Source organism: Akebia trifoliata, chromosome 11 (assembly GCF_017979445.1).
Source record: "Akebia trifoliata isolate Shusen 1 chromosome 11, ASM1797944v1, whole genome shotgun sequence".
NCBI lineage: Eukaryota > Viridiplantae > Streptophyta > Magnoliopsida > Ranunculales > Lardizabalaceae > Akebia > Akebia trifoliata.
Window position 1 is genome coordinate 29,460,971 of NC_141385.1, and position 14,557 is coordinate 29,475,527.

Below are 14,557 nucleotides of genomic sequence, written 5' to 3' on the forward strand. Positions count from 1 at the left end.
GAACATCGAATTTGGTGGAACTTGAATGCCAAAAGAATCGATTTGATTGCAAAACCCTCGATGGAAGTGTTCTTCCCCTTTCTAATGACAAACAACGACTCTCCTATGATTTGGATCAGGCTCCAAGTGATTATAAACAAACCCACTTGCTAATTTTTGTAGGAGACCAAGAGAACGAAAATGAAATGGAGGTTGAATGGGGTGAGCACGTGGAGCTCGACAACGTCGACGGCTTTGCCTTCTTCGTCGAGGTTCAACTCGGACTCGCTTGCGATAGATCTTGATGGGAATGGTAGAAATCTTAGGTTTGGAGAATGGGCTGATCTTTTGTGAGTTGGAGAGTAGAGAGTAAATAAAAGAAATGAGTTGATTATTTTTATAATAAAAGCTGAGGGCATTTTTGTATTTTTCCTTCGTTTACATTTTCGACAAAATCTTGACCATTCGAACTCGGGAATTGACATATGAGTACTCCATTTCGAATAATTTTTCGTTGCGGACCTCATGATATGGTTAAATTTTTCTGATTCTTCCTCCATAAAAAATTCACTTTTTTGGGTCCCACTTTACGCGAAATTCTAGGATTTTATAATTTTTTTCATCCGAGCTCGAATTTTAACTTGCTTACAAGCTAAAGTATATATTTCAATCATTTTGAACCTAATGGTGGAGTTGGTTTTCGTTAGAAATGATCAAAACCATATCCGAGTGTTTTACTCTAATTTTCTTTTTCGATATTTTCCTCAAAATATCACCCTTTGACTTCTTTGAGATACAAGTTGAAAATCCGGGGTGTTACACTTATTATTATTTTTTTATGCAAATGTAGCACTAAGTTTTTCTTAGTAAATCAGAAAATCAAATCGAAAACAAGACTGTGCAACCAATTCGATCCATCTGAGCAAATTGTCCACACCAAAACACACTGCAAATCAGCATCAAGACCATTGTTCTTCATTATAATTCTTCATTAAAACAGTAAATTTCGTTGAATCAACATCAAAACCATGAAGGAACTCATCCAATTTAGATCGGACTATTCAAACCGATCTCGGAAGGTAAACTAATTCGATCTTAAAACCATTGTTCTTCATTAAAATTCTGTAACTAAGCATCAGCACAATAAATTTCGAACCTAACTCCATATAAAACTAAATTTCTATGAAGATGAAGAGTAAAGAGTTAGGAAGTTTCTTCTTTTCACCATCTTCAAACAAAACTCACTGATATTCCATCCACCTGTATAACGCTTAAACCCATCAAGGGGATCTTTCTACATGTTTTCTTTTTAGCTAATATAAATGATGAATTTTCTACAGGTCCCTCTGTAACAGACCTTCACGTTTTTCTTCTATGTTTTCAATCTTGTTTCCATTGGAGCTACGAAAATGCAAGTTTCCTTTCCGTTACTGTTATTTCTGTTGAGAAGATCAAGGATCTTCCATTGTTTTCGATTTGATTTACATCTTTTCCAAAACTTGTTGCGCAAGAAACAATGGCGGAATCCTTCCTAAAATTTTCAATTTCAAATTCGTTTATCTTGAAAGACGAATCAGGGATGGATTTCACTATGTTGGCGTTTGATCTCCTTCGAACAGAATGATTGAAATCTGAACTTTGTTGAAGGTTTAATTTGGAATCGAAGTTTTTAGGCGAGTCTGATATCGCCATTAAGAGATAGAGGGTCTTTTTTATTTTTTATTTATTTTTATTTGAACTCTCTCCTTATCACACAAAAAAATAAAAAAACAAAAAAAATTTGTTTCTTAGGACATCGCTTGCAAATAAATTATTTTAACAACTCGCCACCAATGCTTGATAACGTGCTAAAAAAAACTTCATCAAGAAAAAAATCTTTAAAAAAAAAAAATCTATGACTCCTCATCCCAACCACCATCATTCCATCTTCAATGAAACTAACCTCTTGAATTATTTAGGGTTATCCCAAGTGACCCTCGATTGAACCATAAAAAATAATATCATATGCAAAATAAAATCAAATGATGCCACAAGAACAAAATAATAAAATCTAAAAAAATTAAATAAATAATAAAATAAATAAAATACAAAACTAGGTCTATTTGGCAATACATCAATTTTTGAGATTTTTTAAATTTGATCCTCGAAGTCTCTAATGGAGTCGTCACTGAAAGCGCCCTCAATCTACGGGGTGTGCGGATCCATTTTTGATTTTTGAGGTTTGGGAGTCGCCACCTAGTTATTACAATCTACGAACCGAGCATTGACTCTAAATAGATAAAAATAACTAATCTACCAATAAAAAGAAATTATGGTCTAGGGATCACGTTACGGGGTTGGAAGGTGTTAGGTACCAACCCCGTCCGGCAAACGCTGATCTCTACTATTTTTTAAAAAAGATTACATGGCTAAAAGACCTAAAACCAATAAATAAATAAAAATAAGAAGTATACCTAGATGATCGCAACAATTTGTTCCCTCAGAGTTGGCGGAGAGACTTCTCGTATGAGATTCCTTGCTTTGTTTCCGTCACTAGATCTACTATTGATCTCCAAGTTGAGGTATCTAAATCTGAGTGTTTTTTATTTTTATTTTTTGAAAATTTTTTTAAATATTTTTGAAAAATTTTTAGGTATTTTTTGAGTAAAAGTTGGGATTTGGATGATAGGTTAGGAGTTAGGACTTCAAAATTAGGGTTTGGAGAAAGTCAGAGAAGGTTAGGGAGACTTTTTAACTTACTTTTTCTATGATTTATTTTAACTTGCGAAATTAGATTGTGAAAACTCCTATTTATAGATTTTTTTTGGAAGAGTTGGTATTTAATTAGGTTTCCTTTTAGATAAGATAAGGTTGTTTAATTAGGGTTTTGACTTAAGTCTTATTTGATTAACTATGTATTTTAAATTAGGTTTTCTAGTTAGAATTTTGACTTAAGTCTTATTTGATTAACTAGGTTTCTTTTAAATTAGGATTTTTAATCTTACGTATAAGTTTTGTGGAGAACCCCCTAATTATATATTTAATTATTTGGAACCCCAGATGGAGGGGTCTTTTAATAAATATTAGGGGGCTCCACTTAAATAAGTGGGCAACCATCAACAATTTTGCTTGAGGGCTTGATTGATTAATTTTCTTGGTTCAGATTTTTAAATTAATTTTATTAAGGTTTCACTATACGTTAATTAATGTTTTATTTATTAATTTTAAAATTTAAAATTTTAAAATTAGAAAATTATCGTTTTACCTCTGAAGAGAACTTTTACGTTTCTAGTCATTTTTCGATGTTCCGGGATGTTTTGGAATCGATTTTTCGTAAGGAATTCAATGGGATTATGTGTTTGTGTCATTTACGAATTTTTTGCATGAAACGATTGTGAACCCTATGAAGGGCATTTTCATAATTTTGTCAAATTTTGTAAAGGTTGGCGAAATGATTTATTTGATTTCAATTTGTTATTTTATGTGTTCGAAAGAATTTTCCTAAGCGTAATGTAGGCTCTATAGATGTTTTGATATTAGGGATATTTTGATAATTTGATCGTTTTTTAGTGATTTTTATCGTAAAGCTTCTTTTTGTCTGTAAAATGATGATTTCTATATTTTTGGGATTATATTTTCCTAGCGTAACATGATTTCTATTATTTTGTTAGTTTGACATACCTCATCCGAATTTCTGAAACATATCTAGTAACAAAATAGAGCATTGGAACAATCATGCATTATTGAGAACCGTTGCAATCAGGTTGATGAGTTAACTAATTAGACGAATGCAAAAATGAGGTATCTACAGTGGAATAGGTTGAACGCCTTAGAATGCTAACATAAACAGAGGAGACCATACTAAAATTTTGAGGCCCCACCTAGTGCCTCGAGATCTAAAATGGGATTTTATGTTAGCGTTTGGCAGGGCGCCACAAAGACCCTTCCAAGGCAAATGAAATAAACTCATTTAGTGATCTAAAATTCTACCCAAATCTCTCACAAACCTCTTTAAGCCTTTTTATCCTTTCAAAATATCTCTCAAAATCCCTAGAAATCAAAAACGTGAAGAAAAAAAAAAACCAAGGTGTTAAACCCTCCACCATCCCCCTTCTAATTTAATTCTCATCTCCCCATTCTTTACTTTTATTGTTATTTCCTTATAAACTTTCCTTATACTTTTATTAATATAGATCTTTTAATTCCTAGTTAGAGGCTTAGGGGGAAAAAGTAATCTCTCCTAGAAGTGATCTCTCTCAATAAGTCATCAATAAGTTTCTTGAGAACATTAGAATAGGTTGTCTTTAATTTCTTTACTTATGTAATTTAAATTCATAATGTAGATGATTTATTTTTTTTATTTTTCTTACACTCTAAGTTTCCTAAAATAATGATTTTTTACTTTATTTGATGGAAATAGAGCTAGAGAGTAAAACCTCATAGGAGGTAATCTTCTCTTGTTAAGTTCATTTCATGCATACACATCCCCACACACATCACATTTTACTTTACAAAAGGGTTAAGAGTCAAAGGTGATGATCCCTTTAAATCCTCACCTAACTCTATAAACCAACAAAAAATTAGTCCCAAAAGGATACAAATCATGCATAAAGCTCCCTAGTCTTTCCAGTGGTGGTGTCCAACCCATGGACACCTCCTAAAGATTAAATAAAAAATTACTCCCAGGTGAGAACATAATCTTACTATAAAGCCAAAAGACTAAAAATGGTAAAATCCAAGTGGATTCCCACCAAAGTCTTTAGCTCACAAAAAAAATCCAACAAGCACCTACTTTTAGTAAGGACTTGCTCATCATCTTAATTTTTCCATTTTCTAGAAATAAAATAAAGTTTTTTTCTCTCTAATTCTCTCTACAACTCCCTCTATCTTCAAAAATCTAAAAAAAATTTATTTTTAAAAGTTTCATTTATAATCATATTGGTAATCATCTTTGGATGGGAAGGACAATGTGCCTAATACCTTCCTTATCCCTCAACCAAACTTCCTTACCTAAAACTCTAGGTAGACTTTTACCTATCCATTTAGATATAAAAATCACTACAAGTCCAGGAAAATGAATTTCAAAATAATTTTTATGGTGTCCATTCACACTTTAATTGATAGTAGTGACTCCAAAACCCAAGTAGATGGGCTCAAACCTTTGTAAGATTTCGATGCTCACGTATCTACAACTGTCATCACATGCATAGGTCATAAGTGGTCACTACTCTTGAGAACATTGTCCTCCAAAAATGTTATTGCATTTGAATTCGATTTTTCATATATGGGAACGTCGAGTGGGAAATCATTTTGACCACAATTGGAATCCACTATTGTGACTAAAGTCAAAGCTGCTTCAAGATGCTTATCCTTTGAAACGTTGAGTTGGTTAAAGAATTGCTTGAACAAATTATTACTTTGTAAATGTTTGGATATGTATACCAACTCGTTACTAATTTACACCCCTCTTGAAGCCATGAATATGGTATGCGTGGTTTCTACTAAAATTGTCCCTTCGATAGTAGCGGGCAATTGAAGTTTGCCTATAGCCCATTTCTAAGCAAAAATCCTCTTCAATACCTTGCATTCCCATATAAGGTGGTCAATAACCCAATGAATAAAGCAAAATCTAGGGTGGCCTTCGTATCTTGGAGAGGGTTCTCTTTTCATCGGGGCAAGTAGATGATTTCATCTTATATCCAAGCCTTGAGAGCTCTTCAACCTTAACAATGCTACAAGGGAAATTGGGAGCTTCGAGATGGTTTGTACCCCTCATTGTGTAAAGTAGGTTGGCGGATTTGATGTCTTGGCATGGTCATTTAAATGTTTCTACAGGACAAGCCGATAGGATCAGCCGTTATTCCCCATGTGAACATTCCATCCTCCACTCCCGTTGTTCCTTTACAATATGACAGACACAACCATTCACTTCGTTGCTTTGTGTAGTCCTCGAGAAACTTGGGATATGCAAATTCTCTAATAAGGCCCTATATGCTGTCATCATCCTCGCTGATGCATATTTCTACCAAGTGTGACTTTAAGACAGATCCATCGTGACACCACGATAATGCCAAACCTATTTCGTTAAATATTCCCCTTGTCGTTGTTTTACCCTTTCTAAGTCAGTCAACGTCATTTGCTCAGTCACAATGAAGAATTTATTGTAAAAGATGTCCATCATTTTTTGCCATGAATGTACAGTTGTTGGTAGCAAGTTGTTATACCAAGTATAAGCTCATCCGATTAAAGACTTGAAAAATTCTCGTAAATGTAGGTTGGCGTTGCCCTCGTGTTCCCCAAGCGCTTCTAAGAAAAAAGATATGTGTTCATGCGCATTTCCTACACCATCACACATTACAAAAATTGGTGTGGAGTACCCCATAGGATAGGATTGGCGTTGCAGTTCAACCGAGTAAGGTAGGTTGTGTTCGTACATACGTGTGTTAGTTCAACTATAGTGACAAAATCATGTGTTTCATTCATTGGCATCTTTCCATGGTTTACTTCCTCAAGCAAAAAAGGCATCTTTTGGGGCATCAATGTCCCTTGGTAAAATCCCTTCAAGAGCTTGCTCTATCACAAAAGTAGACATACCCCGAGATTTCTCTATCTTCACCTCCTATTGGATTTCAAGTAACATGAATCGGTCTATTATGCTCTTATCGCCTCAGTAAAGTCAAGAGTTCCTAGTTAGTTTCAACAAAACCTTACAATACCTCAGTTAGACCCTCGATGGGCAAAGCTTTCGACACACAGTCAACGCTTACTTTTGGCCTCTTCGACAATGTTGTTGTATCAACAGCTGGTTCTTGATCAGCTTGTTCATGGTGTTCGTATTATGCTCAGCTCTACTACGAGATGCTTATATGTGGCTTCTAGTAATACAACGTATTTGCAAATTGACTACTTGATATTTGTTCCCCAACAGAGTTGCCATATGTGACTACCTAAGGTATAAAAGATTATAAAATGGATAAGGCCTTCGCCACGTCGATAATGTATGCACAAGTAGTCCCCACTTACCGCCTAAAATACACACGTAGCTTTACAAATATGGTTCTGATTGTCATTTTGTGTGGGTCTTCATAAGCTGTCAAAAATAGACACCTTTGGTTAGTTGTAGAACTAGAGAATCGAGGTCATCATTCTTGTAGGATAGAAAGAAGAATAAAAAAAAATCCCCTCTCCTCATAATTGAGTCTCATATTTATAGCCCAAACATTTCGCCTTTAGAGGAATCAATTTTTTTCCCTCTGTCTCATTTCATATTCTCTCTCCCGATTCTAATTTTCTCACATAGCCATGGTCTTTCTCAAGGCAAGTAGGGCTAGGTCAGCACTACTTTGATGCTGAAATGACCGAAACACGTGGCACTTGTTCTAAGGTCCTTCTCAATGAGTTGTCATGCCACACCTTGTCTCATATGTCCAATGTATTCTTATCTGGCGTCGAACCCTCCTTACAACAAAGTTGGCACCATTGCTCCTGACTATTGGCTCTTGCTTAACACGTGGATAAGTCCCACATTGCCTCATCATCCTAACCTCCTGACACCATGTACAAATAGTAAAAATATACCCATGCCAGAAGAAAAATAATTAAAATTTCATTCTAATAATATTAAAAGAGTATAATTAAAAGTCAATTTACATTGAACTATGTACAAATTATCTCTTTACATAAATAGAAAAAAATTTTAATTTTTGTAAATATTTTAATATTGTATGAAATTATTTAACATGCTTCTTTATATTATAATGAGAGAAGGCGGAGTAGAAGTAACTAGACACTAAAATTTGGATTCCAAAAATAATCCCACCTTAACATTCCAACTTAATATACATAAGACCATTTTGATCAAAAGTCAAGAAAATTGCAATCCCATATCTCTAAAATAACATTAGATAATTTTAAATATTATAAAACTATCATTTTAATATATAATCTTTAAAATCATCTTTTAATTAATATTTTAAATTACAAATAAGTCTTAAAGAGGTGCATTTACACATGCTACCTAGAATTATTACATTGAGGAGGGAGAACAGAGGAAAGAAAAGTAGGGAGAGGTAGATGAATTAAAGGCATTTTCTTAATTAAATTAAATTTGAAAAGAAAATTGTGTGGAAAAGCGGCATGAACCAACCGACAGCCAAGGACAAGAAGTATTCTTAGCTTGGAAATGAAGGGATATGAATAGGTCGGCGGTTAGAACAAGAACAGGAATCCTCTTCTTCACTCGCCTCGACGAAAAACACTCACACTCCTCTCTCTCTCTCTCTCTCTCTCTCTCTCTCTCTCATCAATAACCATTGCGAGGCTTCAACACATCACAACCGTACGTACGTACGTACGTTCTTTGATTTCTTAAGTCTAGAGAAAAAGTCTACCCCCCTTACTGTCCTTCCACTTGTCAAACGAACACTATCTTCATCCTTCTCTTCCATCCACAACAAACCAATACTTCAACTAAAAACTAGGACTCCTTTCTCACTTTAGCCACATTTATTCACACCATACAAACCAACAGCTACATCAACTACAAGAACACCAACCTTCTTCTACAACTGTAGAACACCCCTCTCTCTCTCTCTTTAAGTTGGAATTTTCTTTTTTCTTCTTCTTTTTTTCCTTGTATTTTTATTTTTCTTTTCTTTCTTATATTTCTCTGGGTGTGTTCTAGGTAGATCATCTTGGTCTTCAAGCTCATTTGTATATTCTTCTCTTCCTTTTGTTTATAAAATTCTTACACTTGACACCAAAAAGAAAAATCTGACAGGTTTAGTTACATACATCAATGGCAATGGTTGTCGAACAAGAGCCTGTTTTTAAGTATTTTTGTAGAATTTGCAAGAAGGGATTTGGGTGTGGAAGAGCTCTAGGTGGTCACATGAGAGCTCATGGTATCGGAGACGAGAACGGACACAATGACGATGATGACCCTACGAGCGAGTGGGAGGACAAGCATGGAGAGAATTCTCCACCGGGGACCAAGCGTATGTATGCATTAAGAACTAATCCCAATCGTCTTAAAAGTCACCGTGGGTGTGAGAATTGTGGGAAGGAATTCTCATCGTGGAAATCATTCCTTGAGCATGGTAAATGTAACTTGGAGCACGTCGAGTCTTTTGTGTCGTCCCCAAGATCAAAAGATGAAGATTGGGATGGACGGAGGGATTACGGGTGGTCTAAAGGGAAACGGACTAGAAGGACTAAAGTGGGCAATTCTAATTCAAATTGCCCTTCAAGCGAAGAGGAGGACCTTGCAAATTGCCTTGTAATGCTATCGAGTGCACGGGTGGATCCGTTGGTTGTCGAGACGGAGGAGTCTTGTGCCTCGGCTAGTAAAGAAGATGAGCAGCGCCACCCAATAAGTTTCATGGTCCCTAGTGGCATACCTCGTGACAAGGCCAAGGGGGTAGCTAAAGGGATGTTTGAATGCAAAGCTTGTAAGAAAGTGTTCAGTTCTCATCAAGCATTGGGTGGGCATAGGGCTAGTCACAAGAAGGTCAAGGGCTGTTTCGCAACCAAGCTTGATGATCCCGACGAGAGCATTATAATTGAAGAAGATGTGATCACTCACAACGATTTCTCAATTCCGTCAAAATCTAATAATCAACACCTTGAGCATGCCATTGACCTTCAATTAGCCATCCCCTCAAAGAGGAAATCAAAGGTTCATGAGTGTTCCATATGTCATCGGATCTTCTCATCTGGACAAGCCTTGGGTGGGCACAAGAGGTGTCACTGGCTCACTTCAAATTCACAAGACACATCTTCTATTGACAAGTTTCATCAATTTAAAGACCGAATAAGCCATCACCTCCTTCAAAGACCCAAATTCAACATGTCTGATCAACTAGATCTTAACCTTCCAGCACCGACCGATGATATCACTCGAATACAGAAGGACCTTGAAAACCCTTTAAGCTTGCAAGTCTCCACTGAAATCTGTTTACAACCATGGATAGGTGTGTATATGAAGGACAATAACAACAACAATGCTACCACCACCACCACCAGCATCAATGCTTCAATGTTTAATATGGAAGATGAAGGGAACAGTAAGGTCAAGCAAGGAAAATTAAGTGATTTAAAGGACATGAATTTGAGTGGTGATTCCTCTCCATGGTTGCAGGTGGGGATTGGATCAACTCGTAATATGGGTAATGATCCATAAGGTTCGAAGGAAAACAAAATAAGGGACTTCCTCACATTGTACTTTGTTTTATAAAACTGTAATTAGTGATTCAAAAAACCCAAACCCTATAAATTTGTTTCTCTTGTTTTGACAATTTTTTTTTTTTTTTTTTAAACTTTTGTAATATGTTTTTTTGCGGTCCTTGAGAGAATTAATCCCAAGTATGTGACTTGGTTGGATATTCATACATGTATTCTTTTCAATAAAAATTGATTTATCTATGAAGATGTTTTTGGAGCAGTGATGGAAGCATATATTAGTTGGAAAGCATAGTTTTTAAAACTGGAAAGTCAAACGAGTTGAGTTGAGTCAATAATTTGTGAGTTGACTAAATGAGTCCATTAATATATTAAATTATTAATTTTTATTATTAAAAAAAATATTTTATATAGCCAAATAACTCGATTGAGTTTTGGGACAACTTGGTACATTTTCAGGATGACTCGGCAAGTTGGTTCCATCAATTTTATGAATTCAGTCACCTTAAAATTCAATTGAGTCACGTTAACTCGAAACTCAGGGCTAGTTTTAGAAGAGAGATTCTATTGGCACAATAACTTTTGCTTAGATCACACCAATCCCTTTGAAATTAAGTGTTTTCTGCCTATACATTGGTGTGTTATAAATAAAAGATGGTGTGTTAATAGAAGCCATCTTTAAGAAATATGTTTGAGACCAGTTGTCCTCTTTGCTTCAGTGTCTGATGCACTCACTTTGTCTCTTGTTACAATTCTCACAGCTATCACTCTCTGTCTTGAGAGTCCGACTTTGAAGTTGCTAGCCAGCATCAAATTTTGAAGAAACCCTCTTTGTTACAATACACGTGGCATTTAGAAATTATTTAACGCCCCCTATATTTTAGTCACAATTTGAAACACCCCCTGAAAATGTCAAGTGTAATCCAATGAAGAGGTTCTTCAAAATTTTGAAGAAGGCTGCCCGCTTCAATGATTTTTCCGTGTCTGTTGGTGTCTACTATTGGATCCCACACCAAAAAGTTAATAAAAAACAGAGATGAGCACCAATGGGTCCCACCTTAATCTAATCCAGTTCCTAGGTGGCACTGGTTTGGATTTCACTCAAAACACTTTCAAGTAGGGAGCTACAAAGTATCCGTTACCCTAAAATCGAATGAGCCAAATCGAAATCCAACCTGAACCGAAACTCATTCGGGTTGAACTGAAACCAAACCCAACTATTTCATTCTGGGTTCGGTTTCCACCCTTGGAAACTAAACCAAACTTAGAACCTGAATCGAAGCCGAACTTATGACCATTTTGAAGGGGGGGGGAGCATTTGTCCATAAATACCACTCAAAATACATCAAATTCACACAAATCTCTCAATTTCAACCATATTCTCTCTCAATTTCAAATTAATTATCAAATGTAATTCAAAATTTTCAAACTACCCTTAAATTAGTTAATTTCTCCAAATTAGTCTAATTTTTCATCAAATCAACATATTAATTGAGTTCATCATCAAGATCAAACATGTGGCAATTGATCAAATTTAAAGTTGTTGATCAAATTGGCACATGGCAAGGCAAACGATCAAATTTCAAGTCGTTGAAGCCGCTGATCAAATTGGCATGTGGGTACGTGACAATTCAAAATTTTGGATTTCTAGGTGTAGTCATCCTAATTCTATTTATATACTTGTCACTTCTCTTATCTAACCTCTCATTTTTTTAATTAGCCATTTTATTAAATAATGGATAATTTCAATAATTATGATTTGAATCAATACAATGGCCATACCAAACTCTAAATCCAAATAAATTTGATTCTTTCACAAATATTAGAAAGACGACAAGTAATGAGCATGAATCACCTAATCATCCTCCAAAATTCAAAAGATAACGATCTATGATTTGATAATATTTTATGTTAGTAGAGGGTTTAAATCCTAATGGATTCAAAATTGAAAAAGTTAAATGTAATTATTGTGGCAAATCTTTAGCTTATTCCAGTACCATGACTTGAACTAGTTCAATGAAAAAATACTTTGAAAAAACATATTTAAAAAGACATTAATCTAATATTAGCCAAAACTTGATTAGTCGATCAAGTATGGGTAATGTAAAACACGTGGTCTTTTTCGAAAGACGTAACATGATTTGAAACTATGAAATTTTTTATTAAGGAAGAAATTTCATTTTTAATTGTTGAAAAAGAAAATTTTAAAGAATACATTCAAAAAACTTATTTTTCTAATCATGAAGATATTACTAGAAATATTTTAAGAAGAGACGTAATGAAAATATTTAAATCCCAAAAATTAGAAATGAAAAATATTTTACAAAATGTACTCGATAAAATTTATTTAACTTCATATTTATGGTCTTATGATCATATATATATATATATATATATGTGTGTGTGTGTGTGTGTGTGTGTGTGTGTGTTACAACACATTTTATTAATCATAATTGGAATATTAATAAAAGAATAACATCTTTTTCATTATTATCTTCAAAACATAGTGGGGTCATAATTGATGACACCATAAATAATATCGTAAGAGAATATGAAATTTCTAATAAAATTTTTACAACTACTTTGGACAATGCATAAAATAATTATGTAGTTGTAACTTTTCTTAAAGATTATTTATTAAATTAAGAAACATTAAAAAATATATATCTCATGTTCGTTGTGCCACATGAAGTTGTGAACTGGGAATATAAGCACGAAGTGTAAGGAAAATGAGTATGGATAAGTAAAATCACAAACAGAAACACAAGTGAGATGAGAGGTAAAACTCATAAACACACACAAATAATACAGGTACAGATACACAAAAAATACAAATACAAATATGTCTTTCGCCTTACAACATCAAAGAACACATAAATAGAAGGGACTGGAAATCACTTCTCAAAATAGGGGCCCTAGTGAGCCCACGACAATAAACTTATTGGTTTAAAATCAGTCAGGATGTGGTGACGTTGGTGGGAGAGATGTTGTCCCGGGCACTAGAGTCGGTATGAACACAAGCTCTGGTTTAGTCTTAGGCTTGATCTCAAGATTAGGCTTAAACTCTCGTTCCTCGTAAACAAAAGGAATCTAGGACTCGTGAGTTCCCTCAAACCAACTAACAACATACCTGACCACTATCAAAATGATGATATCCTCTTGGTTTAAAATCGCTGACACAAGTTGGCTCGACTAGAGGCTCGAGAATGTAAGAAGTCTGGTTCTGTAAGCTTGAGTGTAGGGAGTACCACTCCCGAAAGTTCCCTGAATAAAAATAACGAATTGAATCAATTTAATATAATGTTTGAAGGACTTAATACTGACAATTGTGTTATTTTTACTTACCCACTACGATGCAAGAGGTGGCTGGAATGAGGAATTGGCACTTTCGCGGGCATGATAGGTGGGCCTATAAGAAACACCAATAAAGTGTCAAAGCTAAGAACATGGTCATCAACAAATAATGAAGTACTCTTACTATTTCCTATTTAAGAAGAGCGATCCAAGAGGCTTGCATGGCTATAGCCATCTCTCTCTACCCATTCCACGATCGTGCCCTACCATCCCGAAATACGAAAGAAAGGTGAAAATTGTTGGAAGAAAAAAAAAATAAAACAATAATATCGAGAAGGACGAAAGAGGACGTAAGACTACCTGAGCCTCATATCGTTGAACATATATACCCCCAAACTCCTGAACCCTTTCATACATTAAAATTGGAGGGAGAATGCACCCAATCGACACATGTCTAAACCACTCATCATAATTTCAAGGGAGGGTTAACTCCTTTCAGGGAATGAACATTGGTAATTTCATTAAGGTTAAAGAAAATGTATACAACTGTAAGCTTAAAGATTAGACCAAGTTCATAATCTGATCATCATGCTCACATGTTCTCTTACTAGCTCTCTACTCCTCAAGAGTATCCTAAAATCTTTGCATGTTGTCAATATACCTTGTGAAGTCCTCTAAATATCATGTAAAAAGTCTCCCTCTTGCCACTTCTCTTGACTTGGTCAAGCCAAGTTGTATCATCAAAATCTGGGCTAGACTCACACTTTACTGGCTCAGTAGTCAGCTCATTGTAGACACCCCATTTTTGCACTCGCTTGATTAATCAACTCGTCAACCTGATCGCAACGGTTCCCAATGATGGATGTCTATTCCAATGCTTTATTTTGTTACCAGATATGTTTTAGAAATCCGGATGAGGTATCTCGAACTGACAAAACTTAGAAACCACGTTACGCTAGGAAAATACGACCCCAGAAACATAGAAATCATCATCTTGCAGACCAAAAAGAAGCTTCACAATAAAAATCACTAAAAATGACCAAATTACCAAAATACCCCTAATCTTAAAACATCTTTAGAGCCTACGTTACGCTTAGGAAAACTCATTCAAACACATAAAATAACA

The 14,557-nt window shown here is 35.0% G+C and overlaps 1 protein-coding gene across 1 annotated transcript; it reads left to right on the forward strand.

The window, feature by feature from the left end:
- Positions 1-8,480: 8,480 nt before the first annotated feature.
- On the forward strand, positions 8,481-10,399 carry LOC147391229 (zinc finger protein ZAT9-like). The gene has a single exon (XM_086459489.1). It carries the CDS (start codon positions 8,756-8,758, stop codon positions 10,136-10,138), a length of 1,383 nt encoding a protein of 460 aa, XP_086315615.1. The 5' UTR covers positions 8,481-8,755; the 3' UTR covers positions 10,139-10,399.
- Positions 10,400-14,557: the final 4,158 nt, after the last annotated feature.